The sequence below is a fragment of the Triturus cristatus genome, chromosome 7 (assembly GCF_964204655.1).
Source record: "Triturus cristatus chromosome 7, aTriCri1.1, whole genome shotgun sequence".
Classification (NCBI taxonomy): Eukaryota; Metazoa; Chordata; class Amphibia; order Caudata; family Salamandridae; genus Triturus; species Triturus cristatus.
The window spans coordinates 1,121,031,542-1,121,044,938 of NC_140590.1; the positions used below are offsets into that span (position 1 = coordinate 1,121,031,542).

Sequence of the window (13,397 nt, forward strand, 5' to 3'; positions counted from 1 at the left end):
TTCCACTTTGGCTCAGACCCTTTCTAATTCTGCCTCCAGTTCGTAATGGTCTTAATTGCATTATCTATTGACCTCTTGAAAATGCCATGGGAACTTGCATAAAGTTTCATAAAATTAACATCAAGCTACCCTGTGCGAAAATTGATTATGTGGGCAAATGTTGAGTTTAAAAGACATGGAAGATATCAGTTAGGGGACTGATTAGAAAAAGTCCCCTAAAGAAAAAATAATGCAAAAGTTTGCTCTAGTAAAATTTGAAAAACGTCATATATTTTGCTGATGTAAAACAGTTTGCATAGGTCTAGTCATACCTGCAGGATCTCAAGTCTGCACCCAATAGGCTTCAACTATATTCAGTAACTGAGGCCTGAATCAATTGACCTATCACAGTGGTTTAAAATAGGGTAGCCCTAGAGCAAGAAAACTCTTACCTGATTAAGGAACAGCTGTTGGGTAGAGAGTCCACAGCTGGCTGCAGTAGTTTCCTGAGGGTAAAGAGAACTTGGTTTGTAGTAAATATATATTCTTGAAGACATCATCCACACTGATAACCCAGCTGTCAGTGATACATCACTTTTTCAGGAACACATGTGCAGTAAAAGGTGCACTCAACCGGATGCGTGACTTGGTAATACCCTTCCTGTAAGACATTCTTTTCTGACTTGGCTCAGACAAGCAGGTTTACGTCCCTGTAAATCTCATCTGGGTTTTATATTATGTGGAATATATAGCAACAATGTGTGGATTTAAGGACACAATGAGTTCAAGCTCCTTCCCCCTAACGCTAGACCTGCCCTGTGCCTGACTGTCGACATGCATCACTGGCATCGTTGAAAAACCCCTTGCGCAGTACCTGCCACCCCCGTGTGTCCTCTCCTCGACAAACAGTAGTGGCTGCTTCTTCTACTCAGATACACAACATACACTAGTTGAGTCTCAGAGTCAAATATCACACACAAAATATCATGACATTAAAATTGTTATCATTACCACAAATCTGATGCTGTTTTCTACAATAAATTTATAGGATTCTGCTTTCTTGTTCACAGGCCCATTCTGAAAGAAACAAAGATCAGATAGTTACTTCAGTATTTGCCTGTAAAGTGTTGAGGTGGGTAGGTTTTCGGTGATGTACTGTGTGCCAAGTGGCTCTGTGTGAGGAAGGAAGTTGCAGGGGCCTTCATGTGATGGATATAGGAGGGACACCAGCCTGGTCGTTTGTAAATGAGCTACCCTGGTGTAAAACCAGAGCACAGGTGCATCAACGCATTACCTTCCCATCCCCCTCTCATTGCAACAGAGCACCTTCAGCCACCCTCACCCCCGCGTATTGGATTTGGTGTTAAAGTAAGATGCAGAGACTCTTACCCGGACTGCATTGTAGAGGCAGACAGACCCTTGGAATAAATAGGCAAACATCTGTGCTTGATCCTTCTGCAAGACAGTTTAGGAATAAGTCAGTACATTCCTAGATCAAAAAGCAATTTTATAAATATCCATCTGAAGCCTAATTTGAATAATTATACTCAGTCTTTTCAACTTTGCCACAAACACCAGGACCTAGGTTAAATAAAAATTACTCCTGGCAGTAAAATACTGTTCTGCTGAAATTAGTACTGAGCAAAGGTGTAAGTACTTTTTGGGGAAATTACTGACAGACAGTAAATACTACAATCAACTGCATAGGTTTTGCCATTGTTTTAACAGTTATTAAATGAACTAGGAATGAAATTAAGCAAAATACAAAAAATCTAAATTTCAGGACCACTTCAGAGCAAAACACGCATCCATTTTTAGGTCTCGCGAGCCAAAGGCTCGAAGAGACATTTTATATCTGGGCTTTTCAAAGTGCTGCCGTGGCCTAAAGCTACAGTGCATGTGCGCGGGCGCGCGCGCCGCGCTTACTTTCACTTTCGCGCCCGCACGGCCGCTTTGATCGCGATCACTTTCAATTTCGCGGCCGCAGGGCCGCTGTGCTGCGCAGACCCAGCCTCCTCTGCCGGCACACCCACAACTGGCAACATTACTAGCGCTTGTTTTTGTTTATTTCCAAATATACACATTTCATGCAAATCGCACATTTTTGGCAAAAAAAAGCAGTTGGAATCCGTATTCATGTATGCGTCCAAGAACACACAATCCTGGATTCCCAACACACCAGTTCAAAGGCGAACTCACTGAACCAATTATAGAAATGCGTGGCTGCCGAAATGCATTTTATATGCTTTGGCATATTTTCCATTAGAAGTTGTCGGCGAACTGAGAGTGCGTATTATCTATCGCTCTGTAGTTTCACTGCAAGTATTCATTTGGTGATCAATTTCGCCGCCTAGTACTACGAACCGTAGAGCTATGTTGTTTGAGCGGTCTGTGGTAATAGTCTTTCTGATAGAAGTGGTGTGCGCGCCCCCCCCTGCTGTTCTTTCAGTCCGTTAAAGATGAGTCCATTCTTTAGGGGAACCCCGTGGAGGTTAATTCTCCCAGCAGGCGCCCTTTGTGGTCATGGGTTTCTAAAACAGTCTATATCGAGCATGCTATGGACACATCTGAAAAGCCTTCACGACCTGAGGACTCGTAAGAGAAAATAATTAAAACAGATTACGCTTTTCACACTGTGAAATATTATGTGGCGTATAACCAAATAGACAGTTAACATTTCATCAGTATCTTAGTAACCTTATTTTAGTGTCACACGGCAAATCACTGCATTTACTATTTGAAACCAAATGAAACAAGCATTGAAAAGATTGTTTTATTGCGTGTGCCGATTTACACGTAAAATCTGTAGCACAATGAGCATTTCAACAACAGGTAGTCGGTCTGTTGTTTTTGAGCATTGTAGAGGCTATACAGTGAGATGAACGGATTAAACGCCTTACAAAGATGAACACAACATTGAAAGTAATACAGTTTGTACAGTATGGCAATGTGGTAATGCAGCAAATTATTAAACGTCTTTTATTACTAAAATTAGCAGGAGATTAATACAAAGCGTCCTCGCAGTGTGGTCTCTCTCTCTCTCCCTCTCTCAACTCACATGCAGTCATTCCTCCATCACCGCGCACCCTCACAGTCCCTCCCCTCCATCATCTTGCACCCCCACCCCTCCATCATTTCCACCCCTCCATCACTTCCACCCCTATGTCACTGCTCACCCTCACAGTCCCACCCCTCGCACTCTCACAGCTCCACCCTCTGCATTAAACTACTGCTTTCACTCCACAGTGTCCTCTCATGCTCTCTTCCTCTCATCCCCCTCACAGTGTCACCCCTGCATCACCACAAACTGTCTGCCCACCGACGCTCCCTCCCTGCATTCCACCAGCCTCACATCCTCACTGTGTGCAGCCTCTCCCCCCCCTTTGACCTCACATCTCCCAATCCTCTGTCACTCACCCTCTGCCTCACCCCACCAGCTGTCTCACTCCATGATGTTATACCCTGTCATACCTCCCAGCCTCGCATCGCCCCCCTCTCACCTCACTCAGTCTTATCCCACCTGTTACGTGCCTGCATGCTTTCACCCACTACTCTCCCCTCAGTCTCGCTTCCTTCCCATCGTATCTCTCACCCCTGCATCACCTCACCCCCTGCCTCATCCTACCCTCATTTCACCACCATCGCAGTGTCACTCGGCACATCCCTGCCCTCCGGAGCAGATTCCTCACGCTGCTTTAAACATCTGCCCCTGTACTCAGCACCACTGCCCTGCACCTACACCCAGGGGGCAGGGGCACCCCTACGCCAGAGGAGCCCGCTTTTGGGACCTTATTAGTGTTTAGTTATGCAGCACAATATCCTTTGTGCACCAAAATTAACTGTTGCATGGTTAAACACTTATAAGGTCCCAAAGGCGAGACCTATTGGCTATGCCAATGCTTGTTACTTCATGCTGCAATACCTACTAATTTCAAGTTAACCTCAGAGGTGTTCCTGGGGTCCTTCTCAAAATGAGGCCATGAAGTCGAGATCTGGAATCAACTCTAATATACTATTGAAAGGGCTTTAAGTGGGATAAACTCTGCCCTTCAAATGTACTTTATAAATATAAAACCCCCTGAAAGATTACTAGAAAATACTAAGTCCTTGAACTCCTCACCCACCAGTGATACCAAACAATTAAGCAGAGAACTTCTCACTGCACCAAACTCCCACAAACACCTACAGATGGAGTAAGGAGAACCACAGCAAACTCTTCAATCATAACCACTCAGACCTAATGTGAAGCACCACACACTATTCCACAGGTACACCACTGACTTGTAGTTTGACTGGTGATAGACACTGCTGGTTTTTATTTTGTTTGCTTTTGTCAGCACTGTTCACCATTTGTTCCTACAGCGTAAAAGCTGCACCCCATACCCCTTTACTTTCCATGCACCCCTATGTGTCTTAAGACCATATGCTTGCCCTGTTACTTACGGAATACATCTTCTGTTCTTTAACACTTCCCGTATCTCCACCTGGAATGAAATAAAACATTTAGCATACCATAGCAGCTTAAATAAAGTGTGTGATCTGGTCTCTTGTGTGAGGTTGGCTGGAAGGAAATGCAAGGAGAAGCATCTCTGGTGGTGGACTTTACTCGTGACTGGCAACAGTAGTATTGTGTTGCGACACTCCTGTTGGGTTGATCGACTTTCACAGAAGCAATGCAAATATAGGACTGTTAGGGTTGTAGTTTGTTAAATTTATTCTCCCAGTTCTGGTTGTGGTATGGGCTGTACTCTGCTCCATGACAGGTAAACAGTAAGGAGTAACATTGGTAGATATAATCTTAAAATGTCATATGGTAACTTCTCAGGAATAAAATAATGAATGATTGTTTGTAGGTGCCTTTGTGCATTGTATTCTGTACCCAACATAATAAATACATATCCACTAAGAGGTTAAGGTAATAGAATCCTTTATGTGTCCAGAATATTCAAAAGTCAGAGACCATCCAAAGCTGCATTTTAATGCACCATTAGTTGTGGTACATTTAGCGTTTGGACAAAGTGAAGAATTGACATTTAAAATGGAAGTCCCAATTGTCGATTTTTGTTATGAAATAGCTCTGATGAAGCCAATATGCCTTTGTATTAAAAGGATGAGCTTTTGGCTTTGCCAAATCTTGTCTATATAGAAATATCAAAGCATGCGTCAAGATGCATGCACACGCATGTTTGACAATGTTGAAATTGATTTCCTATTTAGGGATACCCGTTCGTCTATGACTACCATGATTTATCATGCATGCACATACACAGCTCATAATAGGACCGCCATTTCCTTTTTTTTTTGTATTTACTGTTCCAAGATGGCAGATGATTACTTTGGAGTAGTTCATTAAAAAAATGTGTGTTAAGGCTCCTTTTGAGAACATTGTGCTGCAGTAGCAAAATACAGCAGCCGGGCCCACAACTCAATACATAAATAAACTACTTTAAAATCAAATAGATGTCACAGGGATGGGAGGGTGTGGAATGGGAGGGGTGGAGAGTTGGCAGGAAGAAAACACTGTTGATAGGAGGGAGCGAAGGGGAAGACACAAATCAAGGCCTATATTTACAAAAATATAAGTAAGAAATAAAAGCTGGGAGTATCGGGGAAAGCAACATGCACATTGGTGAGGCAATGTGAGGAGAAAATGTGAGGAGAAAAAGCAGCGTACAGGCAAGAGTGCCGGAAAACATATTTACTCCCATGAAGTCCTGGAAATAAAAGAACATTGTAGTTTCCTGAATGCAAGCACAAGGAGATGATGGTTAGAATGTCGAAACTTAAACATCAGCAGAGGACGGATACAGGTTACCCAATCAAAATAATGTGAGACCGAAATGCTCTAGGGTGGGTCAAACACAAAAATAAGAAGGAAAACCATTGAATCAAGAGGAGGGAAGGGAGATAGACTACAAATCCCTTCAATCATGTGTAATGAAGTAACCCATAAGCCATTCTAAATATTTGTGAAACAATAGGCCTGGCCAACAGACAGCTAAAAAGGTCTGTAGGCAAGACCCCCAAAACATTTTTAGGCTTTTTTTTTACAGATTTATACAGCGCAAACTCGACCCGAAGCTATTGGAGCGCTTTACATGAGCACCAGTTAAGTTACACAAGGACACATTCATTTTTTTGGGTAGGCACGGGGAGATTACGTGATTTTCCCATAATCACAGGATGTGGAGTAGACCCCAAAGCTCGAACCTTGGTTTCCCAGCTCCAAGGTCGGCAGTCTAGCCGTGAGACCACATCCTCTCCATGTACATGCCTCAACTTATGCCTCAACTACGTGGAGCGGATTTCTAGTGCAGCATTCTGCTTACCATTATTATCAGTAACCCGGTGTTCATATCCCCGGAAACTCCAGGTGCAGTAGCACTGGACAATTTTGCCAGCTGAAAAATCTACATTGGACCACTGTACACATGTCCTGCCCCCCCACCTGATCCTTAGCGTAGGCATGGTGAATGCGTGTAATTCTCCTCCATTAGATGACCTTCTCTCCTTCCCTTTTCCATCCCTTTACACAGAGGTGCTGCAGATGTTACCAGTGCTTGGGGCAGGTGGTAAATACCTGTCTTAAACTCCTTGGAATCAGGAATAGTGTGTGAAATTGTGAAAGGTGATGCAGGTCTGCAGACTTTTCCCCATTCGGAAGGGTTTAACTCATAAAAGAAGGAATTCTGTGTCACAAAATTAGCTAGTACCAGTAATTCCGCTGCTTGGAATAAACACACAGAATTCATCAAAACTCATAGTGGGGCTTTAGGAAGGGCCGTACCAGTGCCAAATATTGGGGGTTCTCCTGTTTGGGATCGCGGACATACCAGAGATTGGCATGGGCCTAGTGCCACTGGTTAGGAGAGGAGAAGGGAGCTGGAGGGGGGGGGAGGTGAAGTTAAAATGAGTTTGTGTTTTTCCTTTCCTTTCTTTTTCCTTTCCTTTAATGTGCCAGCCAGGAGGTTGTGGGGGTGTATGTTGTACTCCTTTTGCATCATAAAAACGAATAATATAACATTGATTCTAAAGCATAGAGAGCATGTAATTGCTCTGTTGTGGAACATGGCTCTAACTCATGATACATTTCTTTACTTTTTCAGAGTTTGATATAAGTATTTGACATGGTGTTTTAACCGTGTTTCAAGTTTTTAGAAATTGTGGAGGAGGACTTGTTTTTTACATCACAATTGCCAAAGTTTTGGCTAGGATGGCAGCAGTGGTGAATCCACTGGTTAATTCTCTTATTAATGCCTCTTTGAGGGAAGGGAGTGTCCCACGCACCTGGAAAAGGGCGATGGTGATCCCCCTCCTGAAAAAGCCCGGTTTGGATACTGAGGTCCTGGCCAATTACAGGCCTATTTCTCTTCTTCCGGCTCTGGCGAAGATTACAGAGAAACTCTTTCTAGGGGGACCCCAGCTAATGAAGGGTTCGGACGGGTGCGCCTAGGGGGGCTGAAGATCATGAACTTAGTTTTCCCCAAGTTAATCTCCAGTCCCCTCGAGGCACAGAAAACCATAAAACCGTCCAAAACCCGCTGGATACCCGTTGATGTCCGCGACAACAGCAATGTGTCGTCAGCGAACATCAGAGCGGGCACCCTGCCAGAAGCCAAAAACGGAGCATCGCTATCCTTAAGGTTATTTAGTTCATTAATAAGGCCATTTAAATATAAACTAAACAATGTGGAAGCCAGTACACATCCCTGTCGAACTCCACGAGTTACAGGAAAACGGGCTGAGAGTTCCCCATTCTTCCCGCACCTCACCTGTGCGAAGTTCCCTGTGTGGAAGCGAACCAGGACATCAAGAAAAAACGTTGGTAGACCAAGATCCTTTAGCACCGACCATAATTTCTCCCTAGGGACCAGATCAAAAGCGGCTCGCAGGTCCACAAAAACGAGATAGAGGCTGCCACCCTCTACTCTTGTGGTTTTCCAATAGAGGACCTGGAGCCGAAAGATCTGGTCAAATGATTCACTGTCTAAGATGAATAGATAGTGGATCGAACACGTTTTATCACGTGGAGGAGGTGTATTACTATCTGTCAATCATAATATTTTGTAGAAATCGGAAGGGGCTGGGAAATTGTGTAGATAGAAATTATCGCTTATTAGGTGTATAATTATAAAAGGTAAATATACTGCAGAATTGTATTGGTGTCTGCAACGACCTACAAGACAAGCTACTATATTGTTTTATTTTAATTTTATTTCCTTTGGTGAGCATTGATATAGTGCTTGTAAACCCTCATACCTTGTTGTCGGCCCCCTGCAGAGAGATGTGTGAAAGACAAGAGTCTGGATTGTTCTATTTAGGAAACTCAGGCAGAAGACTGAGAAACAATATTAAGCAGAACAACCAGGTTACATTGTACACATTGAGAATGCAGGCATGCCATGACATTCAAATCGCAAAGCCTTGTTTTGTGCCGATAACCTCCTAAGAGAGAGCAGCATTTTCCCACTTGACCCGAATATATAGTTTATTTCACTCCAAATGTGTTATAACAAATTTGGGGGCAGACCAAGTTCACCATATTCTTCTATTGTTTGACAAAATAATCATTGCTGTCCTGCAAGGATTTGGGGCTTGAGTCGCTTTAAAAAAAAAGAAAAAGCACAGAAATATGTTTATGACTTGGCCTGTACCTACATATGTGTGTTTGTTCAATTCACAAACATTGCCAACAGTACAGCTGAAAAGCTGCGCCACAAAGGAAGTTGCCAGGCTTACTACTGAAAGTGTCAATGCACCTCTCCCAGGAGCTCTTGTTCCCGGTTTGCAAAAATGTAGAAAAGGTGAAGTTCTGCACAGGAGGAGTATAGCCAGCTGTGCGAATGCATATTTCATTTTTCACTCAGTGAGCAGGGCCGGCATTCGCGCTGTTGGAGCACGTGTGACAAATGACAATCATTTTTGGCGCCCTCCCATGACCTCCTCCTCAGATTTCCTCATGACCACCGGGCATAAGTGCCCCTCATCTCTCCATAGCCCCTCTCTCACATACATTTTTTTTGTTTAAAGCACTGGTAAAGGCTGATTTTACTAATAAGAATGTATAGCTGCCCAAACAAATCCTTTTCAGCAACATCGGGACTAGATAACAAAGGACCAACCAGCTTCTTTTGTTGGGGGGACTCTGCAGTACTGGCAGAGCTTGAAATGGAAAAATAGAAGTGCAGGTACTCAGTTGCAGAGTACCTGCTTATTTCTGAGAAGTGCCGGTACTCTCCAGCTAAAGGTATTGCATTTCTCTTGAGAAGTGCTGGTACTCTCCCCCTCAAAATAAAAAAATTCTGGCACTCAGTTTCGAACAGTACTGGCCTATTTAACCCCTTCCATGCGGCGCGGATTCCCCCGCGGTGCTGACCGTTACTTGCGCGGGCGTGGTCATGACGGAACGGTTCCGTCATGAGCACAGCTCAACCGACGCTCATGACGTAACCGTTCCGTCATGAGCACCGAAGGGGTTAAAGCACTGAGTACTGGGAGGTCTGCCCTTAATCTAATTATTCTCCTTGTTTCTTTGCAGTAATTCTTTCTGGTTGGCAGGGAAGGGAAAAGCCAGAGCGTTAAAAGGTATGATGTTCTGAACAAGCAATGCACGAAGAGACGCAGGGCCAGAACCATTGAAGCGCTGTGTGCTCGCAGGTGAGAGTAACTTAATGGCCTCATTTTTTGGGAATTGTCTAGGGCAGCGTTGAAAGTGTTCTTGCTGCACTGCTCAACATCAATGTGAAAGGGCAGGAATTCATCAAATTTATGAAATACGGTGCATTCCTGTCCTTTCCCACTGCGCTGGCATACAATTTGCTGCAAGTGCCAATGCAGGCATCTATGCATCATGGTGCAAGGCTGTCTGTGTTGGATGCTGGATTGTGTTTTGCAGCAAGGGGGCACCTTCCTGCGCAAAAACAATCCCAAGAGGAGTTTTTCTCTTTCTATGTGTGATATTCTGCAGCACACATGAAAAGAGGAAAAAAGCGAGGAGAACTAAAAATATTTCTACTCTCTGTACCTGCTCTGGGAGACAAAAGGTTTTGACACTGCTCCAAGTTTACGTGATTAAGTAATTCCAGTACAGTTTCAAAATCCATGAGTGTTGCATGGGAAAACCCACCACAACGCCAATGGAGCGCCTTCCTGTCATTGAGTAACGCAACACAGTGACTTGCACTGCTTACTCTTACTCCTTATCTATGAGGCCATGCAAATCTAAATTGTTATTTAGATTTTATGAATAAAAGGTTGGGGGTAGGAGGGAGGGAGTACCAGACAGGACAGTGAGAGGGCAAAATAGAAATGGTACCTCAATCACAGCACAAGCAGCGGACGGACAATCATTAACTTAAATAAAACTGTGCTTGGTTCCTGCTCCACAGAAGGCAATGGAAGTGACACTTGACCTGCACTGGCCAATTAAGAGGCAGTGAAGAAAAGTGTCTCTAAAACCAGCAAATAGTAAGCAATAGGCGGGCTCTAAGCCCGTTATTGCAAACAATAGTGCCTTGCAAGCAAGAGCATACTCTAGCGCATTTTCACGCAGGCTCGACCATAAAAGAGAGAAAAAATGTAACCACTTTTATTAAAATGTGCAAAATACGCAAAGCCCAATAGTTGAATATTAGCCAGTTAAGTTGGGCCAAGTCAGAGGTAGGGAGGAAAGACTTGTACTTCCAAACTTGTCCTTCTACTGTTTGTTTTCTCTCTATTTTGGTGAAATGAAAATGTAACATTTATAGGAACACGTCTGCCCTATATGTCCAGGACAGCCAGCATCTTTACCTGAAGACCCGCCTTGATAGTAGGTGTACTTCACAGTCTGCACTTGTCTCCGGTCCCTTCGAATGCTGTTTACGGTACCTGCAGAAGAAGTTTGAAATTATGTGTCTGAAGATCAGCTGCACCTTAAGATTAAGAGCTAAGCAGATTTTCATGTTTAGCACCTCCTCCGTGTCGTTCTGCAATGCGATTTGGGGAATTGCTCTGTTCTTTTGGTAAATCAATACATTTTGCAGAAAAATTATCCTCACCAACAAGGATTTCAGACATGAACCCACAAATGTTTCAAAGTCTCCCCGAATTTGCTTTTGCAGAGTCAGACCTTACATTTTAATTTTGATGCATAAAGAGAAGACTTAGCAGTCCTAAATGATTGTTTACACCACCGAAGACCCTGCTGTCAGAGGACATGTTTAAGGAAGGGTATTCGATATGTAATGTGCCTGTGACAGAGGCAGGACCTCAAATGAAGTGATAAACTGAGTTACAAACAGACAACATCCTGCTGGGTGAGTGTGTCTGGCAGTCAAAGTGGAAGAAGGATGGAACTGAATCAACTGAATGGAAAGGATGTAAATATGTATATGATATACCTGTTTACATTTTTGCATTTTTATTCGTCATAGTTGCTCCTCACTGCTTTCTTAAAAGTGTTACCCAATCAAACGTTTTATGACCGATAGACTGCCCTCTTGAGCTAGATTCATCACGAAATGGTTCATGTCAAAATCCTTCTGCCAATTAATAGTAATTATATACATACATAGATACATGAATAGATAGACAAAGAAATAAATAAACAGAAAAATATGTATTCAGGCACAGTGGCTTCTAGATTTGAGATTCAATCTCAGTGTTCGGATCATGCTGTTTGCAAGTCAGTAGTTACTGGAAGGACAGAGCTGCAGTCTTTTTTTGCCAAGCTCGAGGCATTAACAATGTATAGAAGGGGTGTCCAGCGTAGGTTCAGTAGCACCTGATCCATGCCAGAACTTTAGGATAAGCACAAACAATGTAAATTAGTTCTGCTAAAATTTATTCCATGTAGACTTATATTTCCTGGCATGGTTCTGGCCCTCCTTGACCTACGTTGGACACCACTGATTGGACCCAGCATGATTTGGTTCAGTAGTTTGTTACCACCCTCAGATTAATGAATGGTGCAGACAGTAAAGTTACCTCTGGTTGGACAGGACACAATCATTTCTGAACTAACTAGAATTTGGATTAACTTTATCAGGGAATCTCTAGAGAGAGAATATGCTTCTTACCAAGGGAGCAGCAGAGAGCCACTACGAGGAAGGCAATGACCATCTTCATGTTGGCGAGAGGAGAGTTTGTCGATGTCAAGCTTAACCTGTTTGGATCTTGATGACAAGCTCTCAGCAGAGACCCTGTACTTGTACCAATCTCGGATGCTACAGCTCAACCCCCAGAGTGACGTGGCAAGGCAGGTGCTATGGTCAGCAAACAACACACATCCTAGAGTGGTGAATTAATGTGCTTCATTGCAGTCAGATGTCAAAACCAAACATCTAGCACTTGACACTAAACCTCTAAGCAGAAAGTAAACATTCCCAGGGCTCTAAGATTTGAGCTGACGTTTGCTTTACCTACCACCTTCTTTTCCCAGCAATAATGACTATTGCCATATCTAAAAGATATTTTGAGTCGTGAAAAAGTAGCGTTTTTTAAATTACTGTTCCTTATAATTCCAGACTTCCTCCAGTTGCAGGGACAATACCCGTATTCTCCAGATCGGACAGTTAACTTACCTGCTAGAACCAGAGGATAAAAAGCAGTGACAATATTGGTTGCACTATATTGTTTACTGCCTTCTGGAAGAGAATGGAGGGGAATGTTCAAGTTATTTTTCAGTGGCCGGGAACCCTCTGATTACTATGTGGCTACCCCTCATTGCAGAAGGATCAGTGGGCACATTTCATTCCACTGTCTAGATGAACAAAAAGATAGTGCTGTGCCCATGGCCTAGTGTTTTCCGGATTCATTGAACAATGAGGAAATGGAAGCAGCTGAGTCAGACTGAGCTCCAGAGGTTGTCATCACTCTGAGTAGGAGTGCACCTCCCAGGTTCATGCCGAACCCCACAGTTGAGATAAATAGCGTCATGCCCTGTGTCTGATTGAACTGGTAATGTTGTGTATGCAAAGATACCACCATCTTGAATTTAATGGTTGTGAAAAGGAACAGATTAGTGAAATATTGGATTTTGTGATTTCTAAGCGTGAGTCTGAAACCAAATGCCAGATTTAATGAATTCTTACGCAAGGCAGCACAGTAGCCATAAATACTGTGCCCCTTTGCATGAGAAAGAGAGAGCAGGAGAGCGCCATATCTAGAGTTATGGCTCTCTCCTCTCCTCTCCCTAGCGCCAGCACCGAATTTTACTGCTGAGCGCCATGCACACACCTTTGTGCCGCAGTGCAAGGGTGTGTGCATATGTTTAGCACAGACTTCTCTTCCATTACAAACTCTATGCCTAGAAAACGTTTCCAAATGTCACTGTGTGCTGTATAGTGCAGCACACATGCAAAGTCACAAAAGAAAGGAGAAATGAAGCCAGTTCTCCGTCTAACACCTTCTTTCAAGTGGCGTTAAGTTTTGATGCA

The 13,397-nt window shown here is 43.4% G+C and overlaps 1 protein-coding gene across 3 annotated transcripts in view; it reads right to left on the reverse strand.

Moving 5' to 3' along the window:
• LOC146811199 (uncharacterized) overlaps window positions 1-12,160 on the reverse strand; it is a 175,940-nt gene extending 163,780 nt beyond the window's left edge. For all 3 annotated transcript variants that reach the window (XM_085618239.1, XM_085618237.1, XM_085618238.1), the window contains exons 1-6: window positions 12,039-12,160; window positions 10,771-10,848; window positions 4,423-4,463; window positions 1,369-1,434; window positions 991-1,056; window positions 432-485 (exon numbers count right to left, since the gene is read on the reverse strand). In XM_085618239.1, coding sequence (XP_085474365.1) covers window positions 432-485; window positions 991-1,056; window positions 1,369-1,434; window positions 4,423-4,463; window positions 10,771-10,848; window positions 12,039-12,087 — 354 coding nt within the window. In that variant the 5' untranslated portion in view covers window positions 12,088-12,160. The remainder of the gene's footprint in view (window positions 1-431; window positions 486-990; window positions 1,057-1,368; window positions 1,435-4,422; window positions 4,464-10,770; window positions 10,849-12,038) is intronic.
• Window positions 12,161-13,397: the final 1,237 nt, after the last annotated feature.